The sequence below is a fragment of the Pristis pectinata genome, chromosome 11 (assembly GCF_009764475.1).
Source record: "Pristis pectinata isolate sPriPec2 chromosome 11, sPriPec2.1.pri, whole genome shotgun sequence".
Taxonomy (NCBI): domain Eukaryota; kingdom Metazoa; phylum Chordata; class Chondrichthyes; order Rhinopristiformes; family Pristidae; genus Pristis; species Pristis pectinata.
In genome coordinates, this window is record NC_067415.1 from 26,161,387 (window position 1) to 26,186,722 (window position 25,336).

The 25,336-nt window shown below is 41.5% G+C and overlaps 1 protein-coding gene across 5 annotated transcripts in view; it reads left to right on the forward strand.

Moving 5' to 3' along the window:
* Window positions 1-25,336, forward strand: part of LOC127576201 (protocadherin Fat 4-like) — a 108,927-nt gene that overhangs the window by 37,555 nt on the left and 46,036 nt on the right. For all 5 annotated transcript variants that reach the window (XM_052026615.1, XM_052026617.1, XM_052026618.1 and 2 more), the window contains exons 7-9: window positions 507-757; window positions 5,189-9,532; window positions 11,517-11,824. In XM_052026615.1, coding sequence (XP_051882575.1) covers window positions 507-757; window positions 5,189-9,532; window positions 11,517-11,824 — 4,903 coding nt within the window. The remainder of the gene's footprint in view (window positions 1-506; window positions 758-5,188; window positions 9,533-11,516; window positions 11,825-25,336) is intronic.

Genomic DNA, 25,336 nt, shown 5'->3' on the forward strand with positions numbered 1-25,336 from the left:
ACACTTTATCCCTCCCATTCTCAGCCCCCCTTAGCCACTGTTTTCAAATAGGCATAATGAGATATAGTGGTGATTTAATGAGCCCCAAGAAGGGAAGATGCAAGGCCTGAGGTCATGGACCACGTCATTATGCCCTTAAGGATTCCTGCAGCTCAAACAGTTTTGAAACTGAATGGCTTTTAAGTTGCCGTAGGCCTTTAGTTACACTTTCCCCACCAGTGGCTGTGCTCTTATTAAGAGACATTTGCAATGTTTGCAGCTAATCCAGGTTCATCTGGACCTAGCCGGGCTCTACATCAATGGCACCATGAGGCCGCATTCTCATCTCTCCACACTCTTGGTGGACATCATCCCTATGAAAAATTCCAACCATACATCTCCAGATTACACAGTTGCAAAAGAACTGTATCTTACTTCTATAGAAGATTTTATAATGAGCAGAAAAACTACTGTAAATTGTAAATATTGTCACTATATCTGTCATATTGTATTCATTTCATTTCTAGTTACTCAATGGAAGGAGAGTATTCTCCATTCTCTATTGACCCAATCAGTGGAGAAATTATCACCATTTCCACTTTGGACAGAGAAATTCAAGGAACCTACACACTGATTGTTATAGCTAATGACAGAAGTTACACACAGCGCTTGTCCAGTTCAGCAACTGTGATTGTCATGATAGGAGATGTTAATGATCAGCCACCTCAATTCCTGGATGACCCATATGTTGCTAATGTCCCTGCAGTTCTAAACACAGGTAAGTTCCTGAATTTGATCACCAATTCATATAAAAAAAACTGCATTGTAGACTTCAGTAACTTTTCCCTAAATGTAATCATGTGATGTAGATACCTTCCCAAAAGGATAGTAAGATCAGTAATACCTGCTGCTCTGAAGGGGGACAGATTAAGATGTAAGATCAAAAAATAAAAACGAAATTTAAGTAAGGGAGACGTGAGGCTGAGGACTTAAGGGAGAGAAATTCAAACAGTGGGACCTGGGTGACTCACAGCATGACCATTAAGGTTGGGTGGAGATCATGAGGGTTGGGAAGGGTTTGTGCTGGGTTGGTTGGATAGTGCAGGATGTAGGAATGGAGAATTCAGGACCTAGGGAAATTTTTCAGAGAGGTGGAACCACGGAGAGACTCACTGAAAGGAAACAAATATTAGGTCTGAACCATCCATGGGTACTGAGGTAGGTTAACAAGAAAGGGATTGGAGCCAGAGGAATCCAATGCATGATAGGTTAGGGAGTAAAAAGGAAGGCTAGAAAATAGTTGGAGATGACAAAAGTAATGGTGAAAATAAGCCATCCTTGTAATGGAGTAGATATCTAGCTAGTATCTCAGCCCATGGACAGACAGCACAAGGGCAAACAGAACTCGATTAGTGCAGAGTCTGGTTAAAGCTGAAACAATGCCAGAGATGCCAATGATTGTAACAAGAGAAGGGATCTCATGGTGAGGGCCAAAGGTGGTATTGAATGTTTCAGTATTTAGCTGCAGGATGGAATGTCATTCATGGGTTTAAATTCAGAAAACAGACTAGATGATCATGATGTTTTATTTTTTTAGAAAATGAACGTCGCTGGTAAGGCCAGCAACTGGTCCCATTCCAATTGCCCTTGAATGGGTGGAGGGTTCTTCCTTGTTGATCTTCTTCAGCCCAGTTGGAAAAGTTATTCCCACAGTTCCATAGGGTGGGAAATCACAGGGCAGTGAAGAAACGGCAACATATCTCTCAGTCAGGATTGTGTGTGACTTTGAGGGGAACATGAAAGTGGCAGTATTCCCATGTGATTGCATGCCAGATTGTGGAGGCTGTGGGTTTGGAAGGTGGCTTCAGGGGAGCCCAGGAGAGTAAGTGCAGTCCAGGCTGGTGTATGGGGTGCCAAACAAACAGCCTGCTTTGCCCTGGACTGTGTTGATCTCAGGGTGTTGTTGAAGCTACACACATACAGACCAGTGGACAGTATTCCGTCACACTCCTGATGTGTGCCTTGTGGATGGTGTAGGGTGTTAGGAGGTGAAGATATTGCAATGACTATCATCAGAAGAACAGCAAATAGAGAACTGAGTCCATATTTCCTCTTTCTGCAACAGAATGAGTTGGTCTACAGACAGCCCACCAGAAAGGTGTTTTCAAGGTTGTCTCCTCCTTGTTCCTTTTACTCCTTCCTCCCCACTGTTCCTCAGCCTATAGCTGGTGACAAATGATGTACCCCAGCACTGTGAAGTTCTACAGCTTACAGCAATTCGTTTGGAACCTTGATATCCATGCAGCTAAGTCCTGCAGGACATTTTGGGTGGTCTGGACAAAAGAAGCATTGCTTCAGGACACTGATGGTCTGTTCTGTTACACTTCATGTGGAAACGTATGCTGCCTTCTCATTCATGGGTTGCACGCTGTTATAGAACCTAGAACCTAGAATAGTACAGCACAGGAACAGGCCCTTTGGCCCAGGATGTTGTGCCAAAATAATTAATCTAATAACTTCTGCCTGCTGTTATCAAACATATCCCTCGTCACACAATAGTCACACTTTGGTTTGCCACTGTGGCTCACCTGGAGATAGTCAAAGTGGATTGCAGTAATATGAAGGTGTCTGACTGCTGTCAGGATACAAGATATGATGCACAACATACTGAGGAAATGAAATCCCTCACAGTCACAGTACAACTCACAGTTGATGTGTGGCACCCTGAAGCTGAGCCTGCAGTCAACAGCAACTCAAATCCTTGCAAAGCCATGTGGTTGCTATTTGCTCATTCTTATAAATAGAGAAGTTAGTGTAATCTTTGAATAGAGGTCATCAGTGACCTCCCTGTCACCCTTACCATGAGATGTAAGAATGCAGCTCCAGCTCTAGCCTTAGACTCATGTCACATGAGGGCCTTTATCAACCACACAAGAACACAAGGAGCAGGTCACCTAGTCCCTCAAACCTGCCCTATCGTTCAATATGACCATGGCTGATCAACCCCAGCCCTCAACTCCTCTTCTATGCCAGTTCCCCATAGCCCTCAATTCCCCGATCTTTCAAAAATGTATCTACCTCTACCTTAAATACTTCTAATGAGCAAGCCTCCACCTCTCTCTGGAGCAGAGAATTCCAGAGAGTCACCACCCTCTGTGAGAAGACCTCGTCCTCCTCTCTCTTTTATTTCCAGCTCTTGGTAGTCTCTGCTCATTTTCCCAATCATTCTGCCTTGTAGGGGGAATGCCTTCTGACACAACTGGCTTGTGCAGCAGTGTTGAAGTCAGGCCTAGTCCTTCAACACATGGCTCACCATTTTTTCTTAATGTCAATGCTTTTAGAAAGTACCAATTTTTTTTAAAATTTTACTTACAGCGTGGTAACAGGCCCTTCCGGCCCAATGAGTCTGCACTGCCCATTTAAACCCAAATTAACCTACCCGTATGTCTTTGCAATGTGGGAGGAAACCGGAGCACCCGGAGGAAACCCACGCAGACACGGGATTGATGTAGAAATAAAAAAAAACACCAGTGATCAGTCAAAAACCTGTAAGTAGTTGATGATTCCTCTAAATAATGCTTGTCCTCCCTACTGCTGAATAAGCACAGCTGTATGTGCTTAAGAGAAGGTACTGACAGGACTGCTGATTTCCAAATGGAAGCACTGGCATCAAGTCAGAGTTGCCTGTTGATTGACTTCATAGAGTGCTTGCTCCACATACTCCAGTGGGCATTAATTGCATGAGCTCTGTCAGTCTCATCAGGATTACCCTGGGATGACCAGGATCACAAATGTTTACACACACATTAGATACCATATTGGAAACAGCTGAACTCAAAATCATGAACTACCGAGTCCAAGTTTGAGGCAAAGAGATTGACAGGAAAGAGTTAATGTAAGGATTGAGAGTGTTGATGAAGGAGCAGAATCCGTCATCACTGTTTATATAGAAGTGGACGGTTATGACTTTAGAAAATGTCATCCAGGGACAGCATGAAGTCGAGGAAGGGAAGGCATAAAGAGAGGGACCGGGGGGATTTCCATAATTAACAGCAGCATCAAGTGAAAGAAATTGCATTGAGATGAACATTGAACGGTTCGCGTAGGTGGATGTTAATAGGCTTCACTATATTGAAGGCTGCAGAGACGTCAAGTGGGATTGGATGGTATTTGGTACCACAGTCACAGTTATAGACAATGTGATTCAGAACATTCAGTGCAGCAGGAGGGATGAAACACAAGCAGTAAACATTGTGATTTCTATAATCAAAATGCTGGAAATCTGAAATAATCAACAGAGAATGCTATAAAATAAATCAGGCAGGACCTGAGGAGGAGGAGTGAACAATTCAGTTTGATGAAGCATTAAATGTGTAGAAGAAACAGACATCAAGCTTCTTAGCTTTGTGAAAAAAAAAGCTTAGCAGGATAGAATTTGACGTCCACATTATTATCTACATCAATACATAGTTTAAATCACTGTAAATACTGCCAAACATATAATAAAAGTATCCTTTTTTTCAGCAATAGTGGTAAAATTTGATCTCCACCACTGATCTGCTGAAATTTTCAGTGCCAGAGGGTATTGAGGAGGTTAGAAGTACATGTGACAATATGTACTTCACTCAGCCAGGGAGAGCAGAAATTTAAATTGAACAATTTTGGCAGAGGAAATTGCTGAGTTAATCCAGAAAAAAAAACAAGTCGTAAAGAGAGGCTGCTTCAAAAACTTACAGAACAAAAATTAATACCCAAATTTTCAAATCCAACCCTCAGATCCATCCTGTAACCTCGCACAAACACCACAATTGCCAGTGAGTCAGCCAGTACACCTAATATGATGACCTAGAATAACAAAGCGATAGAAGCAATAAAGTTCAAAATTCAACCCCCTCCTATATCAATGGCTATATAATGGACAGGAGCAAACCTGCTTCTATGGGACCTGCCAAGATTATTGAAAGATTCCACTGGCAAAACCATGAAGCTCTAAGACCTACTAGATCTAATGAAACTCTGATATCAAATCATTGGGAAGAGACTGTTGAAAGCAGTTTGAGGATTTAACAATTTTATCTGCAAAAAAATTGAGTCAGGAAACTAAACCAGATTAAATATTTACTGATAAGGTTTTATTAGGCTTAAATGTAAAGCAATTATTATCGTAGATATACTTTTACCAAATATCTACTTTTAACTTTGCCCGCAGGGTCAATTGTTTATGCGGTAACTGCAAAAGATGGAGATGTTGGAAGAAATGCTGACCTACGTTTTTCTTTATTTGGTCCAAGCACAGACAAATTTGAAATTGACCCACTCAGCGGTGTGGTTTTTGCATGGCACACTTTGAAAGGTCCAATGGATATTACAATAAACATTAATGTATCAGATAGAGGAGAAGATCCAAAAATGGACAGTACAACTATCACTGTCCGATTTCAAAGCACCACTGACTTCCCTCAAATATCTGTGGATAAGACAGTGCACGTATACCCAGAAGATCAAGCAATAAATACTGTGATTGCCAAAGTCAATGCCTTAAACAAAGAGAAAGGAGAAGTTGGGCCTATTTGCTTTTATCTTGCAGCGGGCAACTTTGGAGATGTATTTCAAGTCAATCAACTAACAGGAGAAGTGATTATAAAAAGGACTCTGGATTTTGAGATTGTAAAACACTACCAGCTTTGGATTGAAGCCAGAAATTCAGGTTCACCACCATTTTCTTCTTACGCTAGAATAGATGTCAACATTACAGATATAAATGACAATTTTCCTACATTTAAACAGAATGTCTATAAATGTGAAATATATGAGAATCTCCCAGCCAGCAAAGTCTGCAATGTGTCTGCAGTTGATTTGGATTCTACTCTGAATGGATTGTTAGAATATAGTATTTATGACGGCAATGTTAATGATGCATTTTATATCAATAGTTCCACTGGAGTCATCGGAACTGCTTGGATGTTAGATAGGGAACAGGTGGCATTATACACACTAATAGTTGAAGCAAAAGACAAAGGAAACAACCCCAAAAGAGGTACAGCAACAGTCATTATTTCCGTTCTGGACAAAAATGACAATGCTCCTCGGTTTTCCCAAATTTTCCTTGCATATGTTGTAGAAAATGCTCCAGTTGGTTTTACAATCATACGAATTACTACCACAGATGACGATATTGGTGTGAATGCTAAAAGTACCTACAGTATTACTGATCAGACAGCAACTCTGCCATTTGACATAAATCAAAGTACTGGAGATTTAACTGTGACAAGGCCATTGGACAGAGAGACCACAGATCGGTATGTTTTAAGAGTACATGCCAATGATTCAGCATGGGATGTCAACACAGATGTTACTATATTTGTTACTGATATAAATGACAATACACCACAATTTATTAAGCCATTTTATAGTACAACAATTCCAGAGCCTACAGAAAAAGAAATGTTTGTTCTAACGGTTTCTGCCACCGACCCTGATCACGATTGCAATGGAAACATTTTCTACTTCTTTCAACAACCGAATGAATTCCTCAGAATTAATGCCACCACTGGTGAAATCTTCACTAAGGAGTTCATTTCATTAAAAAACACAGATAACAACAGCAGTGACCACAACAAAATTAAGTTTATTGTGATTGCCTCAGACCTTGGTGAGCAACCCAATCTAAGTGAGACCACTGTGGCAGTTACTGTTGTTACTCATAATGATTATTCACCCATATTTTTGCCACACAGACAAATGATTCCAGTTCCTGTGAACTTAGCTTTAGGCACCAGGGTGACTAAACTAGTTACTGTTGATAAAGATTCAAGTGGAAAAGTAGTATATTTTATTACTGAGAATAATGGTTCATTCCCTTTTGGCATTGAACAGTACAGTGGTTGGATTTTTGTGACTAAAACTCTAGCTTCAAGTGTAAGTAAAGTATTCACCATAACAGTAACTGCAGCTGATGAAGGTACTCCACCTCTTTCCTCTAATACTACAATTAACTTTGTGATCACAGAAGAAAATAGATTTACTCCACAATTTTACACTCTAGAAGTCAGTTTTTATATTCCTGAAGACCAGCCTGTTGGTTCTGTAATTGGTAATGTTACTGCTTCTGATGCTGATCAAGGGATAAATGGCCATGTAACATACTCAATAATAGCTGGAAATAAAGGTGGATATTTTACTATTGGAAACACTACTGGTTTGCTAACTTTAGTTAGAAGTTTAGATTTTGAGATGGATTCTGTTTACAGTCTTCAGATTTATGGCCAAGATGGTGGATGGATTTCAAAGACTGGTTCTGTTAAAGTTGTTATTCTTGTTCAAGATGTCAATGACAATCTACCAGCATTTTGTGAGAATGCATTTTTTGCATCAATAGCAGAAAACTCACCATGTGGCACTACAGTCCTTAAGCTAAATGCAACAGACAATGATACAGGAATTCATGCTGAGATAAATTACGCTATTGAAGATGGCAACACTGAACTCTTTTTTATAGATCCACAGACTGGAATAATAACCGTACAAGAAATTTTAAATTTTGAGTTGGATCAGTTCTATGAAATAACTGTCAGAGCATTTAACAGTCATGACAGTGATCAATTCAGTCTGGGTAAAGTGTATGTTAATGTCACAGGAGAGAATGAATACATTCCTCAGTTTAGTAAACCACAATATAATTTTGTCATTTTAGAGAAAGCAGTTAAAGGAACTATTGTAGGCCGTGTGACTGCAACCGATCGTGATCGTGGTCTTGATGGTGTGGTTAACTACCTACTAGTAGGAGAAAGCAAAAAGAAAGGCTTTCAGATTTTTGACAACACTGGGGAGGTTGTTGTCTCGGATAACATAAAATTGCACAGTCGCAGCCATGTTCTCCTTAGAGTGCTTGCTAAGAATGCTGGAAGAATACGTGGCTTTGATGTGGATGAAGCACTAATTAATATTACTGTTCTAGATGTAAATGATGGCCCAGTGTTTAAATCTGCTGTCTATCAAGCCCATGTCAGAGAAGATGTACCAGTTGGTACTTCTGTCATTAACCTGATGGTTGATGATTCAGATAAAATTCCAAAGAATCAGCTCAAGTTTAAAATTCAAGATGAAAATTTAACTAATTCATTTTCTATAAATTCTAGAACTGGTGAAATATTTGTTGCATCTTCCCTTGACAGGGAGACTGTGCCATTTTATAATGTGACCGTTGTTGTATATGATACAGGGGCCAACCGAAAAATAGGTAGAACGCAATTAGTAATCACAGTTGATGATGTCAATGATAATGGTCCTGTTCTTGTTACGACTGAAGGGTCTGTATTGGAGAATCAACCAGCTGGCACACAATTCGTTTCCCTTAATGCCACAGATCTGGATTTACCTCTCAACCAAGGGCCATTCTATTACCAGCTCGCTGATCATAACAGCAGCAGTTTTGTTACATTATCCCCAGCTGGTGTTTTGTCCACTAAGCAAATGATTGACAGGGAACTTGTTAGTGAGCTCTATTTGCCTATCATAGTCCAAGATTCTGGAGTCCCACCAATGTCTGCGATGAGTCTTTTTCATGTCCTAATTTTGGACCAAAATGATAACCCTCCTCAGCCTAGAAATATTTATATTCAAGTCAATTATTATGGTGACTCTTTCCCTGGTGGTAAAATAGGTAGTGTGAAGCCAGAAGATCCAGATGTGTCAAATATATTTAACTGCCACATATTCACCAATGCCACGATCAGTTTCACCATAGTAGCAGACTCCTGTGAACTGCTATCTGGAAAGCAGTTCCACGAAGAGGAATTGAGTCTCACAGTTAAGGCAAGTGACAATGTTCACCCTGCTGTCTCCAGCAATGTTCACATAAGATACCGACATTTTAACAATGCCACTATTGATAATAGTGTCCTGCTTCTGATTACACTTCCCATTAAGGAGTTTCTAAATAAAAAATATCTACATTTAGTTAAGACTATTGATGATCTCCTGAACCAAAATAACACAAATCTGCATGTCTTTGGGATGATGCCCATGAATAATCAGGTCCTCTTGATGACAGCTATTAAAAATAATAATGGGCTGTACCTTTCTAGCAGCACAGTGATAGACTTCTTCACAGTTCACAAAGAATGGCTTAGGTCTCAGGTGGGAATCCCTATTTCTGCAGCTGGTTTTGATCCTTGCTTAACAAATCCATGTCTCCAAGGTGCTACTTGTACAAGGCAAACTGCTATCAGCCCAGACACTGTAATTCTAGAAAGTTCTTCAATGATTTTTCTGACTCATGTTCTATTGGAACCATTCCAGTGTAGCTGCCCAGATGGGTATGAAGGTCAGTTGTGTGAATTGGACATTGATGAATGTCTGACTGCACCATGTGGTATTCACGGTACCTGCTTGAACTACCCAGGAAGTTTCTCTTGCTCCTGTCCAGAAGGCACAACAGATCCTCATTGTGCAATGGACATAAATCTATGCCAACAAAACATGTGCCAGAATGGAGCTACCTGCCTGAATATGCCTGGAACTTCTCAATGCAAGTGTCCACCAAGTGAAACAGGTAATAATGACAAAATAATTTTTTAGACAGCCAATGCTAATACTGGTGAAAATAATTTTTATTTACATACAATTGTTTTGTTTATTAAACATAATTTTGCATAATGGTTCACTCAAGCTTTGATCATAATACTTCAACTTCTTTTTCTAATATCCTCTTTTTCTTGTAGAATTCTGTTCCATTGAGCTTAATTTAAAATTTTTACTTCATCATCATCCCCAAATTTCTAATCTTTGTGCCTTTACTTGTCATGACATCTCATCAGCTGTCTTAACAAGCTGTTTGCCTATTTTGTCAATATTCTGTCCCAGTAAAACAATTAATGTTTCTCTTCTCTATCATGTCCTTTGTATTGATCCTATTTTCCATCCTTCACCACAGCATTTGCAAGGTTAAACAACGTATCGTGCCATTGATTGCAAGACCTTGCTTGACCACGTTATGCTCTGATCTTCTCACTCCCAGCAACCTCCTATTTTAGAAGCATGAAGGAGAGGCACTTTTGCTCCAAGACACATCATGCCAAAAATCTGTCACCCTAAGGGGGCCAATGAGTTTATTTATTGTCAACATTAAGTCAACCTACAAGTGGCATTCGATTGCTTTGACCTTTCATCCAAGCGCAGTTCATTGTCTGGATGAGTTTCCCCCTTCTTTACACATTTTCATCTTATTTTGGCTTTTAGGAGGAAGTTCACCCAGACCAGAAATTCCCTATACATGAACATTATTCTTACTTTTCCCTCACTACTCACATTAGTGTGCCCACAACAGATTTATAGCTTCAAGGTAGCTAGTTTGCAGTATTAAGATCAACATCTTCAAGTTATTAAAGAATATGTATTTAGTGAAGAATATTAAATTATATCATAATGCAAATTAGGGTTTTTTGCAGGCAAGTGGTGCCAGGATAATATAAACTACTGTGGGATGTCACCTTGCCTGAACCATGAAACGTGTGTCACCTTTCCTAGTGGGTACAGTTGCAGGCGCCCATTTGGAAAGTGCTCTGGAATGTCAACATCAGTGTCATTTGAGCTTGCATTGCAATATTGTGTTAATTTAGTCCAGAGGAATATAGAATCATGCAGCATCAAAGAAGAACATTTGGGCCATCATTGCCTGTGCCACAGGTCAGAATTAACTCCGGAAGAATTTTTTTTATTTTCTGTCTGAGTGAGATTGCAAAGTACTGTACCTAACTCACTTTAGTGGGATCCCATTCACTACATCTAAGAAAGTAATGACATTGGTAAAATAATAACTATTGACCAATTCTAATTCCCCTGAGTCTTTTTTTAAAAGAGCCAAGCACATGGAGTGAGATTAGGGTCATACATAGATAAATCCAGACAGGACAATTATGATCAACTTTCACAACTATGGTTAACTTTCATCATCATTGATGTAAGCTGAAAAACTACTCAGTTTAATTTCATAAGCTACTAATGAGAGCATTTCAATTTACAATGCCTGGCACCATATCCACTAACTTTCATTAGACTTACTTTACTAGCTCCAGATAGAGCAGGTCATTATCCTGTCAGGCTGGTTGGATTGAACTCTTGACTCTGAACAAATGGGCAATCATCTCACAAATTCAGTACCCAATCTGTTCTGTTAAAGTTTTGGAGATGTAAAGCAAATACTTTGAGTATTTAGTGAGATATCTGATTGATGCTTTGAGAAATACTTCAAGTGGAAGTAATTTTTAATAGAACTGCATGACGTTGGCGCACCATTCATCAAAAACTCTGTTGCACACCAGGAGATCGATATGTTATGTTACAGACCATTTATATTACCAGTCTCCAGTTTATTGCTGTACAGATCACTCTGTTCACAGGGTGATTTATATAGCAATCAATTTCATTTTAAAGAAACTAATCAAAATGTTTGTACATTACAACACAAATAGCCTAAAGCTGCTGTTGTTTTAAGTATTAGTTTTGCCCATTATGTTATTCCATCTATTCCTATACAGGTACCAGTGGGAATGAATGTGATGTGAGCAGCCTTGGATTTGAAGAACTGTCTTACATGGAACTCCCTTGCCTTGATCCTCGAAACAATGCAATCTATGTCGAATTTGCCACAATAAAAGAAAATGCTCTCCTCCTGTATAATTATGACAACAAAGAAAGTCCAGAGGGTGAATTCCTTGCACTGGAAATAGTGAATGGTAAAATGGAATTTTCTTATAATCTCGGAAATGGAACTGTTAGACTGCTAAGTAATCAACAAGTAGCAGATGGGCAGTTTCATAAAATCCTTGCAACGAGATTAGGAAAGGTAAGAACATTTCACAATATGATGCCTATTGCATGTATCCACCTCTAGCTTAGTGATAAAAATGTTCTTATCTCTGTGGGTGTTTCCTATATGAATCTGTTGCTTTGGACATTTCTCATGCTTTTAAGACCCATTCATCCCAATATTACATTCTTATATGAACATTTTAAAATTTCAACATTAAACTACTCATTTTCTGTTTAAATTTTTTTTATAATTGACTTATTTGCTTTCTTATTTTTAGACTCTTTGCATTTTCAGCTTCCCCCACAACATTCACAAATTACTCCACCACCACTGATGTTGATCTTCATCTCTGATCCTAGAACTTCATGTTCCCACTCGTTCCCAATGGCCATAATATAATTTTCATTGCATTGACTCCTGCATGATTTTTTTTGCAAACCAACAATCAATGCAGAAAATGTTCTTTTCCCCAAATTTCTGGTTTACGTCTTTCATTTATTAAAATTTACTCAAATTATTCAAAACTGGGGTGAGCAGCAAATTCAAATTTTGAATTTATCTATGAAGCTAGAGGAACTCAGCAGGCCAGGCAGCATCTGTGGAGAAAAGCAGGCAGTCAACGTTTCAGGTCAGGACCCTTCTTCAGGACTTAGGAAAAGGGGAAGCTCAATATATAGGAGGGAAAAGCAGAGCAGTGATAGGTGGACAAAAGAGGGGAGGTGGAGTGGGCATAAGGTGGTGATAGGCAGGTGTGGGGGAGGTGGGGAGAGCAGACCCACCAGGGGATGGGTAAAAGGTAAGGAGAGAAAGGAAGAAAAGGGGTAGAAAAAAGAGATAGAGGCTAGGAAAGGGAAGGAAAGAAGAAGCATAGTTGGGGGGGGGGGCGGGTGTGGGGATTACTTAAAGTGGGAGAGTTCAATGTTCATGCCGTTAGGCTGCAAGGTTCCAAGACAGAAAATGAGGTGTTGTTCCTCCAGTTTGCGCTTGGAATTCTCCTGGCAGTGGAGGAGGCTGAGGACTGACATATCAGTGATGGAGTGGGAGGGGGAGTTGAAGTGACTGGCAACAGGGAGATGCAGATCGTGGTTACGGACAGCAGTTGTTCGGCAAAACGATCACCTAGCTTGCATTTGGTCTCACCAATGTAGAGGAGGCCGCACTTGGGAGCACCGAATGCCGTAGATGATATTAAAGGATTCCAGCATCTGCAGTCCTTTGTTTCTCTTTGAATTTATCTACTTTTGATAAAATACAGATGGGGAAAAGTTTTTCAACTTTAATGTCATTAAAGAGAGAATTGGTGTAAAGTATGGTGAGTTATCTAATGTCCAGTGATTGGAAAGCCCAAAACTCTCAAACCCAGGTGAATCTGAATTGCTCCTTTAACATCTGTTGTGATTAGTACCTAAAACGAGAGCCTTTATAGTAATGAACTGACTGATGCGTTTGGGGTTGTACATTTCTAAATTGTCTCAATGTGTTTTACTATCTCCGATACATCTTTAAACCTTCAAGTTGATCTTTTAGTTTCAGCCCATGTGAGAATTAATAGAATCAGAAGATCATTTGTAGTTTTTCAAATAGTATACAAAAATTGAGCATATTTGGAAAATAAGTATTGGTAAGCATTCTGTGTCATCTCTGATGTATTACACTGGGGATAATTGTTAAAGGGGTACAGGTTTTGGGAGACTTAGCCTCCTGATGGAGGTTTTCTTTTTACCATAAATGCATGACAAAATTCTGGGAGAAACTCAAGGAATAACCCAATAACAGGACATTTTGTTAGAAGAGTCTTCTTTTATTTGCTAGAAAAAGTTCAGAGTTAATTGAAACCAATTGAGAGAACTCCAATCTAATCAAATTAATGAGTCATTATGGCTCAACAATCAACAGCTTTTACCTGATGTTTTCCAAATATGCTCAACCTGTGTACATTATTTTAAAAATCTGCAAATGCTGGAAATGCACAAGAGGTCAGGCATCATCCGTGAGATGAAAATGAAATTAATGTTTTGGGTCAATGACCTTTTATCAGAACAAGGGAAAGGCAGAGGAAAAGCAAAGGGGGAGGGGAGAACAAAGGGAACATCTGCGATATGTTGGAGACCAGGAGTAAGAGAGTAAAAGGATAAGAATATAACAACAGGAACAGGAGTAGGAGAATTGGCTCTTCAAGCCAGATGATCCGCAACTGCCTTCCTGCTCTTTCCCCCATATCCAAATGTCTGTTAATTTCTGCCTTGACTATATTCAATAGTTCTGCCGTCACAGCTCTTCGAGGTAGAGAATCCCAAAGAGTCATGAGACTCTAAGAGAGGAAGTTCCTCCTCTTTGCCATCTGAAATGGATGATCCTTATTCTGAAACTATGCCTCCTTGTTCTGGATATCCCATTGGAGGAAACATCCTCTCAGCTCCTACGCAGTCAATCCCTTCAACACCTTATGTGTGTCAATAAGATCACCTTTCATTCTTTAAACTCAACTGATCATTGGCCCAACATGGTCCACATCACTTCATTTATCAATCCCTCCGTCCCAGGAATCAACCCAATGAACCTTCCCTACAATCCAATACAAGTACATCATTCCATAACTATGGAGACCAGAACTGTACACCATACTCCAGATGCAATCTTACCATGACCCTGTAAAGTTGCATCAGATTTTGCCTACTTTTATACCTATATCCCTTGCAAAAAAAGCTGACATTGCACCAGCCTTCCATTAGCCTTACTTCCTGTACCTGCATGAGAACCCTTTATGCTTCATGCATTCAGACCCGCAGATCCATTGCTCTGCAACATTTTGTAATTTCATTCCAGTTCAACGATAAATGACATTTTCCTATTTCTTTCCAAACTTGATAACCTCACTTTTTCTCATGTTATATTTAATTTGCAATATTCTCACTCACTCACTTAACCAACTGATATTCATGTCCTCCTCACAACTTGCTAAACCAATTATCTGTGTATCATTGGCAAATTTGGCTGCAGTCCACCAGAGCTCTTTATCGAAGTCTTTAATATAGAATGTGAATAGTTGAGACTCGCAAGATTCTACAGATGCTGGAATCTGGAGCAACACATAGAAAATTCTGGAGGAACTCAGCAGGTCAGGCAACATCTATGGAGGGAAATAAACAGTCGACGTTTCGGGCCGAGACCCTTCATCAGGCCTGGAAAGGAAGATGGCAGAAGACAGAAGAAGAAGGACGGGGGAGGGGGAGGAGTACAAGCTGGCAGGTGATAGGTGAGTCCAGGTGAGAGGGGGAAGGCAGGTGGGTGGGGGAGGAGGGAACGTAAGGGAGTGATGTAAGAAGCTGAGAGGTGATAGATAGAAGAGGCAAAGGGCTGAAGAAGAAGGAATCCTCCACCTCTTCCCACCCTGTCACTAGCAAGGATGCTATCCCCTTCATCCAGTTTCTTTGCCTCTGCCGCATCTGTTCCCATGATGAGGGTTTCCACTCTAGGACATCTGAGATGTTCTCTTTTTTCAGTAACCGGGATTTCCCTTCCACCACCATCAATGCTGCCCCCACCCGCATCTCCTCCACTTCCTGTACATCTGCCCTCACCCATACCCCCCCCCGACATAACAGGGACAGGGCTCCCCCTGTCCTCACCTACCACCCCACAAGCCTCTGCATCCAACACATCATTCTCTGCGACTTCCGTCACCTCCAACGGGATCCCACCACCAGGCACATCTTCCCCCCCCCCCCCCCCCCCCCCCCCCCGCTTTCCACAAGGATCGCTCCCTCTGCGACTCCCTTGTCTACTTGTCCCTCCCTACTGATGAACCCCCCTGCACTTATCCCTGCAACTGCACCAAGTGCTACACCAGCCCCTACACCTCCTCCCTCACCACCATCCAGGGCCCTAGATTGTCCTTCCAGGTGAGGCAGCGTTTCACCTGTGAGTCCGAGGCTGTCGTTTATTGCAGCTGGTGCTCCCGGTGCGGCCTCCTCTGCATGGGTGACACCCGACGCAGATTGGGTGATGAGCACCTTCGCTCCACCCGCCGCAAAAGCCAGGATCTCCCAGTGACGACCCACTTTAATTCCACATCCCACTCCCATACTGACATGTCTATCTACAGCCTTCTCTACTGGAACATTAAGGCCAGACGCAGGGTGGAGGAACAGCACCTCATATTCCTCCTTGGGAATCTCCAACTGAAGGCCTCAACATCGATTTCTCTAACTTCTGGTAACCCCTCCCTTTTTCCTACCCACCCCCTTGTTTTCCCTCATTCCTGTGACCTCCTAACCCCTCCTCTTTCCCCTCCCCACCCTCATGACCTGCCCACCTATTCCCCACCTCCTTCCCTTTATTCCATGGTCCACTGCCCTCTCCTACCGGATCCCTCCTCCTTCAGCCCTTTGCTTCTTCAACCCATCACCTCTCAGCTTCTTACATCACTCCCTTTCATTCCCCCTCCCACCTACCTTCCTCCTCTCACCTGGACTCACCTATCACCTGCCAGCCTGTGCTCCTCCCCATCCCCCAACCTCATTCTGGCTTCTGCCCTCTTCCTTTCCAGTCCTGATAAAGGGTCTCGGCCTGAAATGTCGGCTGTTTATTTCCCTACATAGATGCTGCCTGACCCGCTGAGTTCCTCCAGCACTTTGTGTGTGTTGTGAATAGTCGAGGCCCCAGCACTGATTCCTGAGGCACCCCACTGGTTACTCATTGCCAATTAGAAAAGGATCCATTTATCCTAAGTAGCACACAAGCTGCTGGAGGAATTCAGTGTGTCAGGCAGCATCTATGGAGGGATATGGACAGTCGACATTTTGGGTCGAGACACTTCATCTAAAGGAGCATCTGTGCTAGCCCACTATTCCACTCCTTTCACTGAATGACTCCGTACAACTTCGCTCAGAACAGATGAGGATCTCAGGCTTTCCTCACAAACTGTCAGAGAAACACAACACCAGTAATTACTGGGAGATTATTTATGACATTATTTGAACAAGCACTGGCATGCATCACAGTGTAAATTTCAGGCATGTCCTCATTTGGGATACATGGCCTATCGAAGTGCCAAGTGATTAAGGTCCTTTATCAGATTGTCAGAAAAGCAATGGTGTTGTAGGCTGCAAGTTAGAACTCCTGAGCCAAATAAAAAGGCATTGTTTGTACTCGGGAATGAACTTTATACTAAACCATTGAGAATAAAACAATGCAGCTGGCCCTTATCTATGTGTCAATTTAGTACAATTGTATCACTGGAGGCTTTTCTAGAACTATTAAATCTCTGGGGAGACAGCCGCAAAAAGAAAAGGAATCAATTTTCACTCTGGGGCAGCTGAAAGGAGGAGTAAACCTCCCAATTATTCCAGCAGGGAGAAGCCAGACTTATTTTGTGCTGTGGTCTTCATAGAAATAAATATAAAGAAGGGCAGATATTAGTCAGGTCTCCTGACACAGCTCTTTGGAATCAGAGTAGTCAAGCATTAATGCGGTATTGGTCAACTAGATACTAGCCAACAAGTCTGGGAGAGGATCATGAAGGCAGTCTAAATTACATCTCTGCTTCCTCATATCTCACAAACGAGCCTGGCCAGGTGACCGACCTTTCAGTGGGAGAACAGTTAGGGAACAGTGACCACAACTACTTAAGTTCTAAGCTATGTCCAGTAAGAAGGAAGGAGAAGAATGACAGGGTAAGGGAACCTTGGATATCGAGAGAGGTGGTGAATTTAGTCGAGAAGAAAAAGGAAATATATGTAAAGTTTAGGAAGCTAGGATCAAACGGAGCACTTGAGGATTATAAAGAAGCCAGAAAGGAAAGAAGGGAATTAGGAAAGCCAGGAGAGGCCATGAAAAGTCCTTGGCGAGTAGGATTAAAGAGAATCCCAAGGTTTCTCTATACATACGTCAAGAGCAAGAGGATAATTAGGGAGAGGATAGGACCACTCAAGGATAAAGGAGGGAACGTGTGCTTGGAAGTAGAGGATGTGGGTGAGGTCCTCAGTGAGGACTTTGCATCAGTATTTACCAAGAAGAAGGATGTGGAAGATGGGGAGACCAACGTGAAGTGTGCTAATATGCCAGGGCACTTCGAGATAAAGGAGGTAGTGTTGGGTCTCTTAAAGAGCATTAAGGTGGTTAAGTCCCCAGGGCCTGATGGGATATGCCCCAGGTTATTGAGAGAGGCAAGAGATGAGATTGCTAGGGCTTTGACCAAGATCTTCACATCCTCTCTAGCCACAGGCGAGGTCCTAGAGGACTGGCGAGTAGCTAATGTTGTTCCATTATTCAAGAAGGGAAACAGGGATAATCCTGGTAACTATAGACCGGTGAGTCTCACGTCAGTGGTAGGGAAGTTACTGGAGAGGATACTTAGGGATAAGATTTATGAGCATTTGGAAAGCCATGGCCTAATTAGGGACAGTCAGCATGGCTTTGTGCAGGGCAAGTCGTGCCTTACTAACTTGATTGAGTTTTTTGAGGAGGTGACAAGGGTGATTGATGAAGATAGAGCTGTGGATGTTGTCTACGTGGATTTTAGTGAGGCAGTTGGCAAGGTCCCTCATGGGAGGTTCACCCAGAAGATTAAGATGCATGGGATCCACTGTGAGTTGGCTGTTTGGATTCAGAATTGGTCAATTAAACAGAGTGTAGTGGTCAATGGGACTTATTCTAGCTGGAGGTCTGTGACAAGTGGTGTTCTGCAGGGATCCATATTGGGTCCTCTGCTGTTTGTGATGTATATAAATGACCTGGATGAAAATGTACATGGATGGGTTAGTAAATCTGCAGATGATACAAGGATTGGTGGTGTTGTTGATAGCGTAGAAGACTGGCAAAGGATACAGCGGGATAAATATCAGTTCAGATATGAGCGGAGAAATGATAGATGGAGTTCAACCCGGCCAAATGTGAAGTGTTGCATCTTTGGAGATCAAATGTAAAGAGACAGTACGCTGTTAATGGCAAGACCCTGAACAGTGTTGATGAGCAGAGGGATCTTGGGGTCCAAGTTCATAGCTCCCTGAAAGTGACTACACAGGTTAACAGGGTGGTAAAGAAGGCATATGGCATGCTTGCCTTTATTAGTCAAAGCACTGAGTTCAAGAGTCGGAAAGTTATGCTGCATCTTTATAAAATTCTAGTTAGGCCGCATCTGGAGTATTGCATTCAGTTCTGGTCGCTCCATTATAGGAAGGATGTTGAGGCTTTGGAGAGGGCGCGGAAGAGGTTTACCAAGATGCTGCTTGGATGAGAGGGCATGTGCTATGAGGATAGGTTGGACAAAGTTGGGTTGTTTTTTCTGGAGCAGTGGAGGCTGAGGGGAGATCTGACTGAGGTTTATAAGATAGTCAGAAACAGGAAGGGCGCGATCACTCTATTGGGAGTACTATACAGACTCCCCAATAGCAGCAGAGACACTGAGGAGCAGATCGGGAGGCAGATTTTGGAGAGGTGCAAAAATAACTGGGTTGCTGTCATGGGTGATTTCAACTTCCCTAATATTGATTAGCACCTCCTTAGTGTAAAGGGGACAGATGGGACAGAGTTTGTTAGGTGTGTCCAGTAAGGATTCCTGACACAGTATGTTGTCAGGCTGACTAGAGGAGAGGCCATACTGGACCTGGTACTAGGCAATGAGCCTGATTAGGTTTCAGATCTCTCGGAGGGAGAGCATTTTGGAGATAGTGACCATAATTTCTTGATCTTTACCATAGCCTTGGAGATGGATAGGAGCAGATGATATGGGAAAGTATTTAACTGGGGGAGGGGGAATTATGATGCTATTAGGTAAGAACTTGGGAGCATAAATTGGGAACAGATGTTCTTGGGGAAGTGCACAATGGAAATATGGAGGTTGTTTAGGGAGTATTTGCATGGGATTCTGGATAGGTTTGTCCATTGAGGCAGGGTATGGATGGTAGATTGAAGGAACCATCATTGACAAGAGATGTAGAATATCTTGTCAAGAGGAAGAAAGAAGCTTGCCTAAGGTTTAGAAAGCAAGGATCAGACACGGCTCTGGAGAGTTATAAGGTAGCCAGGAGGGAGCTTAAGAGTGGACTTAGGAGATCTAGAAGGGGGCATGAGAAGTTCTTGGCGAGTAGGAATAAGGAAAACCCCAAGTCGTGAACAATAGGAAGATGACTAGAGTGAGGGTAGGACCGATCAGGGATGAAAGAGGAAACATGCCTGGAGTCAGAAGAGGTAGGGGAGGTCCTTAATGAATACTTTGCTTCAGTATTCACCAGTGAGAGAGATCTTGACGTTTGTGAGGATGGCGTACATCAGGCTGATACGCTAGGTCATGTCGACATGAGGAAAGAGGATTTGCTGGAACTTTTGAAAAACATTAGGATAGATAAGTCATTGGGGCCAGACAGGATATATCCAAGGTTATTACGGGAAAGTGAGGGAAGAGATTGCTGCGCCTTTGGCGATGATCTTTTTTTTCTCACTGGCCACAGGAGTAGTGCCAGATGATTGGAGGGTGGCACATGTTTTTCCTTTGTCTAAGAAAAAGAGTAGGGATAACCTTGGGAATTACAGACCAGTGAGTCTTACTTCAGTGGTGGAATTCTTAGAGATAGGATTTATGGGCATTTGGAGAAGCATAGGCTGATTAGGGACAGACAGCATGGCTTTGTGAGGGGCAGGTCGTGCCTCACAAGACTGATTGAATTCTTTAAAGATGTGACAAGGCACATTGATGAAGGTAGAGCAATGGATGTGGTGTACATGGATTTTAGGAAGGCATTTGATAAGGTTCCTCATGGAAGGCTTATTCAGAAAGTCAGGAGTCATGGGATCCAGGGAAACTTGGCTGGGTGGATTCAGAATTGGCTCACCCATAGAAGACAGCGGGTGGTTGAAGATGGAGCATATTCTGTCTGGAGGTCAGTGACCAGTGGTGTTCCGCAGGGATCTGTTCTGGGACCCCTGCTCTTTGTGATTTTTATAAATGACTTGTATGAGGATGTGGAAAGGTGGGTTAGTAAGTTTGCTGATGATACAAAGGTTGGTGGTGTTGTGGATAGTGTAGAAGGTTGCTGTAGGTTACAACAGGATATAGATAGAATGCAGAGCTGATGGAATTCAACCCAAAAAGTATGAAGTGTTACACTTTGGAAGATTGAATTTGAAGGCTGAATACAAGGTTAATGGCAGAACTCTTAACAGTGTGGGGGAACAGAAGAATCTTGGGGTCCACGTCCATAAATCCCTCCAGGTTGCCACGCAGGTCGACAGGGTTGTTAAGAAGCTGTATGGTGTGTTGGCCTTAGTCGGAGTATTGAGTTCAATAGCCAAGAGGTAACGTTGCAGCTCTATCGAACTCTGGTTAGACCACACTTGGAGTATTGTGTTCAGTTCTGGTTGCCTCATTATACGAAGGATGTGGAAGCTTTAGAGAGGGTGCAGAGGAGATTTACCAGGATGCTGCCTGGATTGGAGAGCATGTCTTATGAGGATAGGTTGAGCGAGCTAGGGCTTTTCTCTTTGGAGAGAAGTAGGATGAAAGGTGACCTGATAGAGGCCTACAAGATGATAAGAGGCATAGATCGAGTGGACAGTCAAAGACATTTTCCCAGGGTGAAAATGGCTAACACGAGGGGAGATAATTTTAAAGTGATCGGAGGAAGCTATAGGGGGAATGTCAGAGGTCAGTTTTTAACACAGAGTGTGGTGGGTGCATGGAATGCACTGCCGGCAGTGGTTGTGGGGGCAGATACATTAGGGACATTTAAGAGACTCTTAGACACATGAATGATAGAAAAATGGAGGGCTATGTGGGAGGGAAGGGTAAGGTAGATTCTTAGAGCAGGATAAAATGTCGACACAACACTGTGGGCCAAAGGGCATGTATTGTGCTGTAGTGTTCTATGTTCTATGTTATTTGAGAGGCATAGATGGAGTAGACAGCAAGTATCTTTTCCCCAGGGTTGAAATGTCTAATATCAGAGGGCATACATTTAACGAGAGGGGGGGAAAGTTCGAAGGAGATCTGCGGGACAAATTTTTTACACAGAGGGGTGGGTGCCTGGAATGTACTGCCTGGGGTGGTGGTGGAGGCAAATACAATAGGGGTGTTCAAGAAGCTCTTAGATAGGGACATGAACATGAGGGAAATGGTAGGATATGGACATTGTGTAGGCAGAAGGGATTAGTTTAGTTGGGCATGTTATTACTAATGTAATTGGTTCGGCTCAAAATTGTGGGCCAAGGGGCCTGTTCTTGTGCTATACTGTTCTATGTTCTATTATTTAAAATGCCCTCTTTTGAGGTTTCCTCAAATGCAGGACTGATCAAACTGGATGGAATGTGCTAGACAAATGCTTCATCCCTTTCTTCCCTGGAATGGAAACCAGGCTCAATGTATGTTGCAGAACCTCTGTTCCCACTAGTGAGCCCAACATATGCTATAGGACCCTATTGAGTATTCCCGCACCCCAGCCCCACCCCCAACAAGACAAATGATTGGAACCTGCCTGTCTGGACTTTCTCTGGACCCAACACTTATTGCCAATTTATCTGACAAGAAGTCCAAAATAACTTCCCCACTCTTCTTGCTGCCTAAAATAGCAGTCAGCCCAAAGTGCATTTTTAAAGAGTCATAGCAGGCATCCTTCCTCCTTAGATGAACAGGTTAAAATGAAAGGTTGGGGAAAGAGAAATGGATACTGGTATCTAAATCTCCCAGTGATTTTCATTGCTTGCCTTCCTAGTTTCCACCAATTAAAATCAACCTTTAATAAAGTCATCCTTTGTTTTATCATATACAAAAAAATGAAGGACTGCTGCCCTCTAGTGCCTATATTACCCGCTTTACTGATTGATCAACAATCTTGAAATTTTCCTTCCAATTCATTTTACATCTTCCCCTTTCATACATGAGTTCTGACATTAGCTGTTCAGTTGGGTGGATGAGTGAGACCTAAGTATTTCTGTGTCTTTACATTATTCTTACTCATTTGATTAGAGATGCATAAACTATAGAGATAACACACTGTCACACCAACTAGAAAAGACTAGAAAATGGGCAAGAAGTAGGGGAAGAATGTGACTGCTGTCAGCCCAGCCACCAGCTGACAATTGTAGTTTATAGAGTCTGATTTACCTGCTTCCACTCAGGGTATTATGTCATCCCCTGGCCCTGCTGATAAATTAAATGCTTTTTAATGGCATCACTTTCAAAAGAGGGATAATAGTATCACACATTTTACACAAAAACAACAATGTGTGTAATTCCATGTAATATGTGTAAAGATAACTGAGAGACAGGAGAAGATGTCTTCAGTTCTCACAGAGTTAATTATACAAAGATAAGCTTAATTAAAACTGGATAATTATCATCACAGGTCTGAAAGTGAATATATTATTGTTTGTACTGCCATTGGCTGTGGATTAGAACTGCTGGTGTTCTCATTCCTCTACACCTAAATATTGTTTATTTGAGAGCAAGTGGGACCCAGCATAAATTAAGCCTGCATCTTTACTTTTGTTGCACATGTTAAATGTGATTTACCCAGAATAAATTGCATTGATCTTGGGTTTTGGGCTTATGTGGACACAGCCTTATGGTGTTTCTACAATGTGCATGACATCATGTTAGTGCTTATATTTTGCAATCGCGCTCTATGAATCTCCACAGGATCACAAGATTTAACTGACATAATCTCATGGGATTTGCTCTTTTTAAATGATTATGATTTACAAATAAGAAGTGTCTTAATTGTATAATACTGATTAAATCAGTGTGAAGCATAGATATATTCATATTAACTGTACAATGGTTTTTGTATTGGAAAGAGTCATTTCTGTTTTGCATTTCTAGTTCTGCAGCTCAAGACTGGTGCAAATACGTTTATAAATATCACAAAAGAGCAAAACATGCCCAGCATAAAAATAGGTTATGGGACAGGGTGATGATGCAGTGAATTGAAGCATCAATTTGCAATGCAGTGGAGCAATATGGCATGAGTTCATTTCTGCAATTCCCCAGTCTTTTGGGAGAGTGCTGAGATGAGGCCACACATTTCATAATGGTGCTGAAAGAGAGGGGGTGCAGGGGGGAGGCAGAAATTAAAACATGTCACCTTGAAGCACCTTCCTGTAACCAATTACAGAGCAGCTCATTGATTGAAGAAGTGGGAGGAAAAACTGGAGGGTGAGTCACCCTGATGCGCTCTCACGCATTCCTTGAGGAAAAATTACAGAACACCATGTAATGGAGGAGGAACTGGTACTGGAGCTGATTCAGTGATAGGCACTCACATCCCCTTCATTGAGAAGGGTATTTGAATGGCTTTGGAGGAGTTCAAGTCCTTGCACCCTTATCAGGTGGGGTAGTGCAGGTCTGAACTAAAAGAGGGTTGAAGCAGAGAAATAAAATTAAGTATTTTATTAGAGCAAAGTATTTACTGTTAAAGTATAACACCCAATCTAATGAACATCTTAAAATTCTAAACTTCATGCAAAGCCTTTTACAAGATTACAGCTTTTACAGTAATGTGCAACAAAGGGATTGTGGCAATAGCTGTGAAATATTTTTGGCTATTCAAAACTATGCAACAAAAGCCATTATGTCTGCACTATCTGTGAAATCACATGTCGACTGAGAAAATTCTGCATATATTACATTTGGTTAGCTATGTATTCCTGTTATCACATGCATCAGGGTGACTCACTGTGTGATATTGTTCCCCTGACTTCCTCAATACTTTGGATACTATTTAATTTAGAGAAGACTGTACACCCAGTATGGTGAAGCAAATTTAATTTACACATAATGACGCAGATGAATAATAAGCCGGTTACATAAGTGCTGAAGTGGATTCTGTGCTCTTCTCAATTGAGCAAATTCATGATTAATGGAGTAAACCTTAAGAAGATTTGAGTGTATGAAAGGCTGAATGTGATAACTGTATTACCAACAACCAGATAAAATAGTATATTAAAACAAAGGTCCAAATTTTAAAATGGCTATGCTGAAACAGCTCCAAATTTACACTTTTTTAGAACATTTATTTTTATGCTGGATATGTTTTGCTCTTTTGTGATATTTATAAATGTATTAACATCAGTCGTGAGCTACAGAACTAGAAATGCACAACAGAAATGACTTTCCAATGCAAAATACTTCATCAGAATTGTGTTTAGATATTGGAGAGGAACTTCCTCGGCATTTTTCCATGATCTCCTATGAGAAGCAAAATCTTTAGAACAAAAGAATTAGCCAACATGGTTGCAGATCAACTGACCAGTTCGACACACCAGGGCTTGTACATTTGGGGCGATGATCCCGGGCAAACCTGGACCCTGTGGATGTCTGATGTTGCAGTACAGTTATAATGGCCATGGGCACAGTACAAAAAATAGCACAAAGTTGCTAGTCTCTCTCAGAAAGGCCAACAGTAAGATATTAAAAGCCACATCATTTTTTTATTGTTTTGTTTCTGAAACTTGAACTTAGACTGCTTTATATAAAAAAAATACTGAGGAATTTTGCATTGGAAGAACAATTTCTTTTTTGGATTCCTAAATGTTCCTAAATGTTCATTGTAA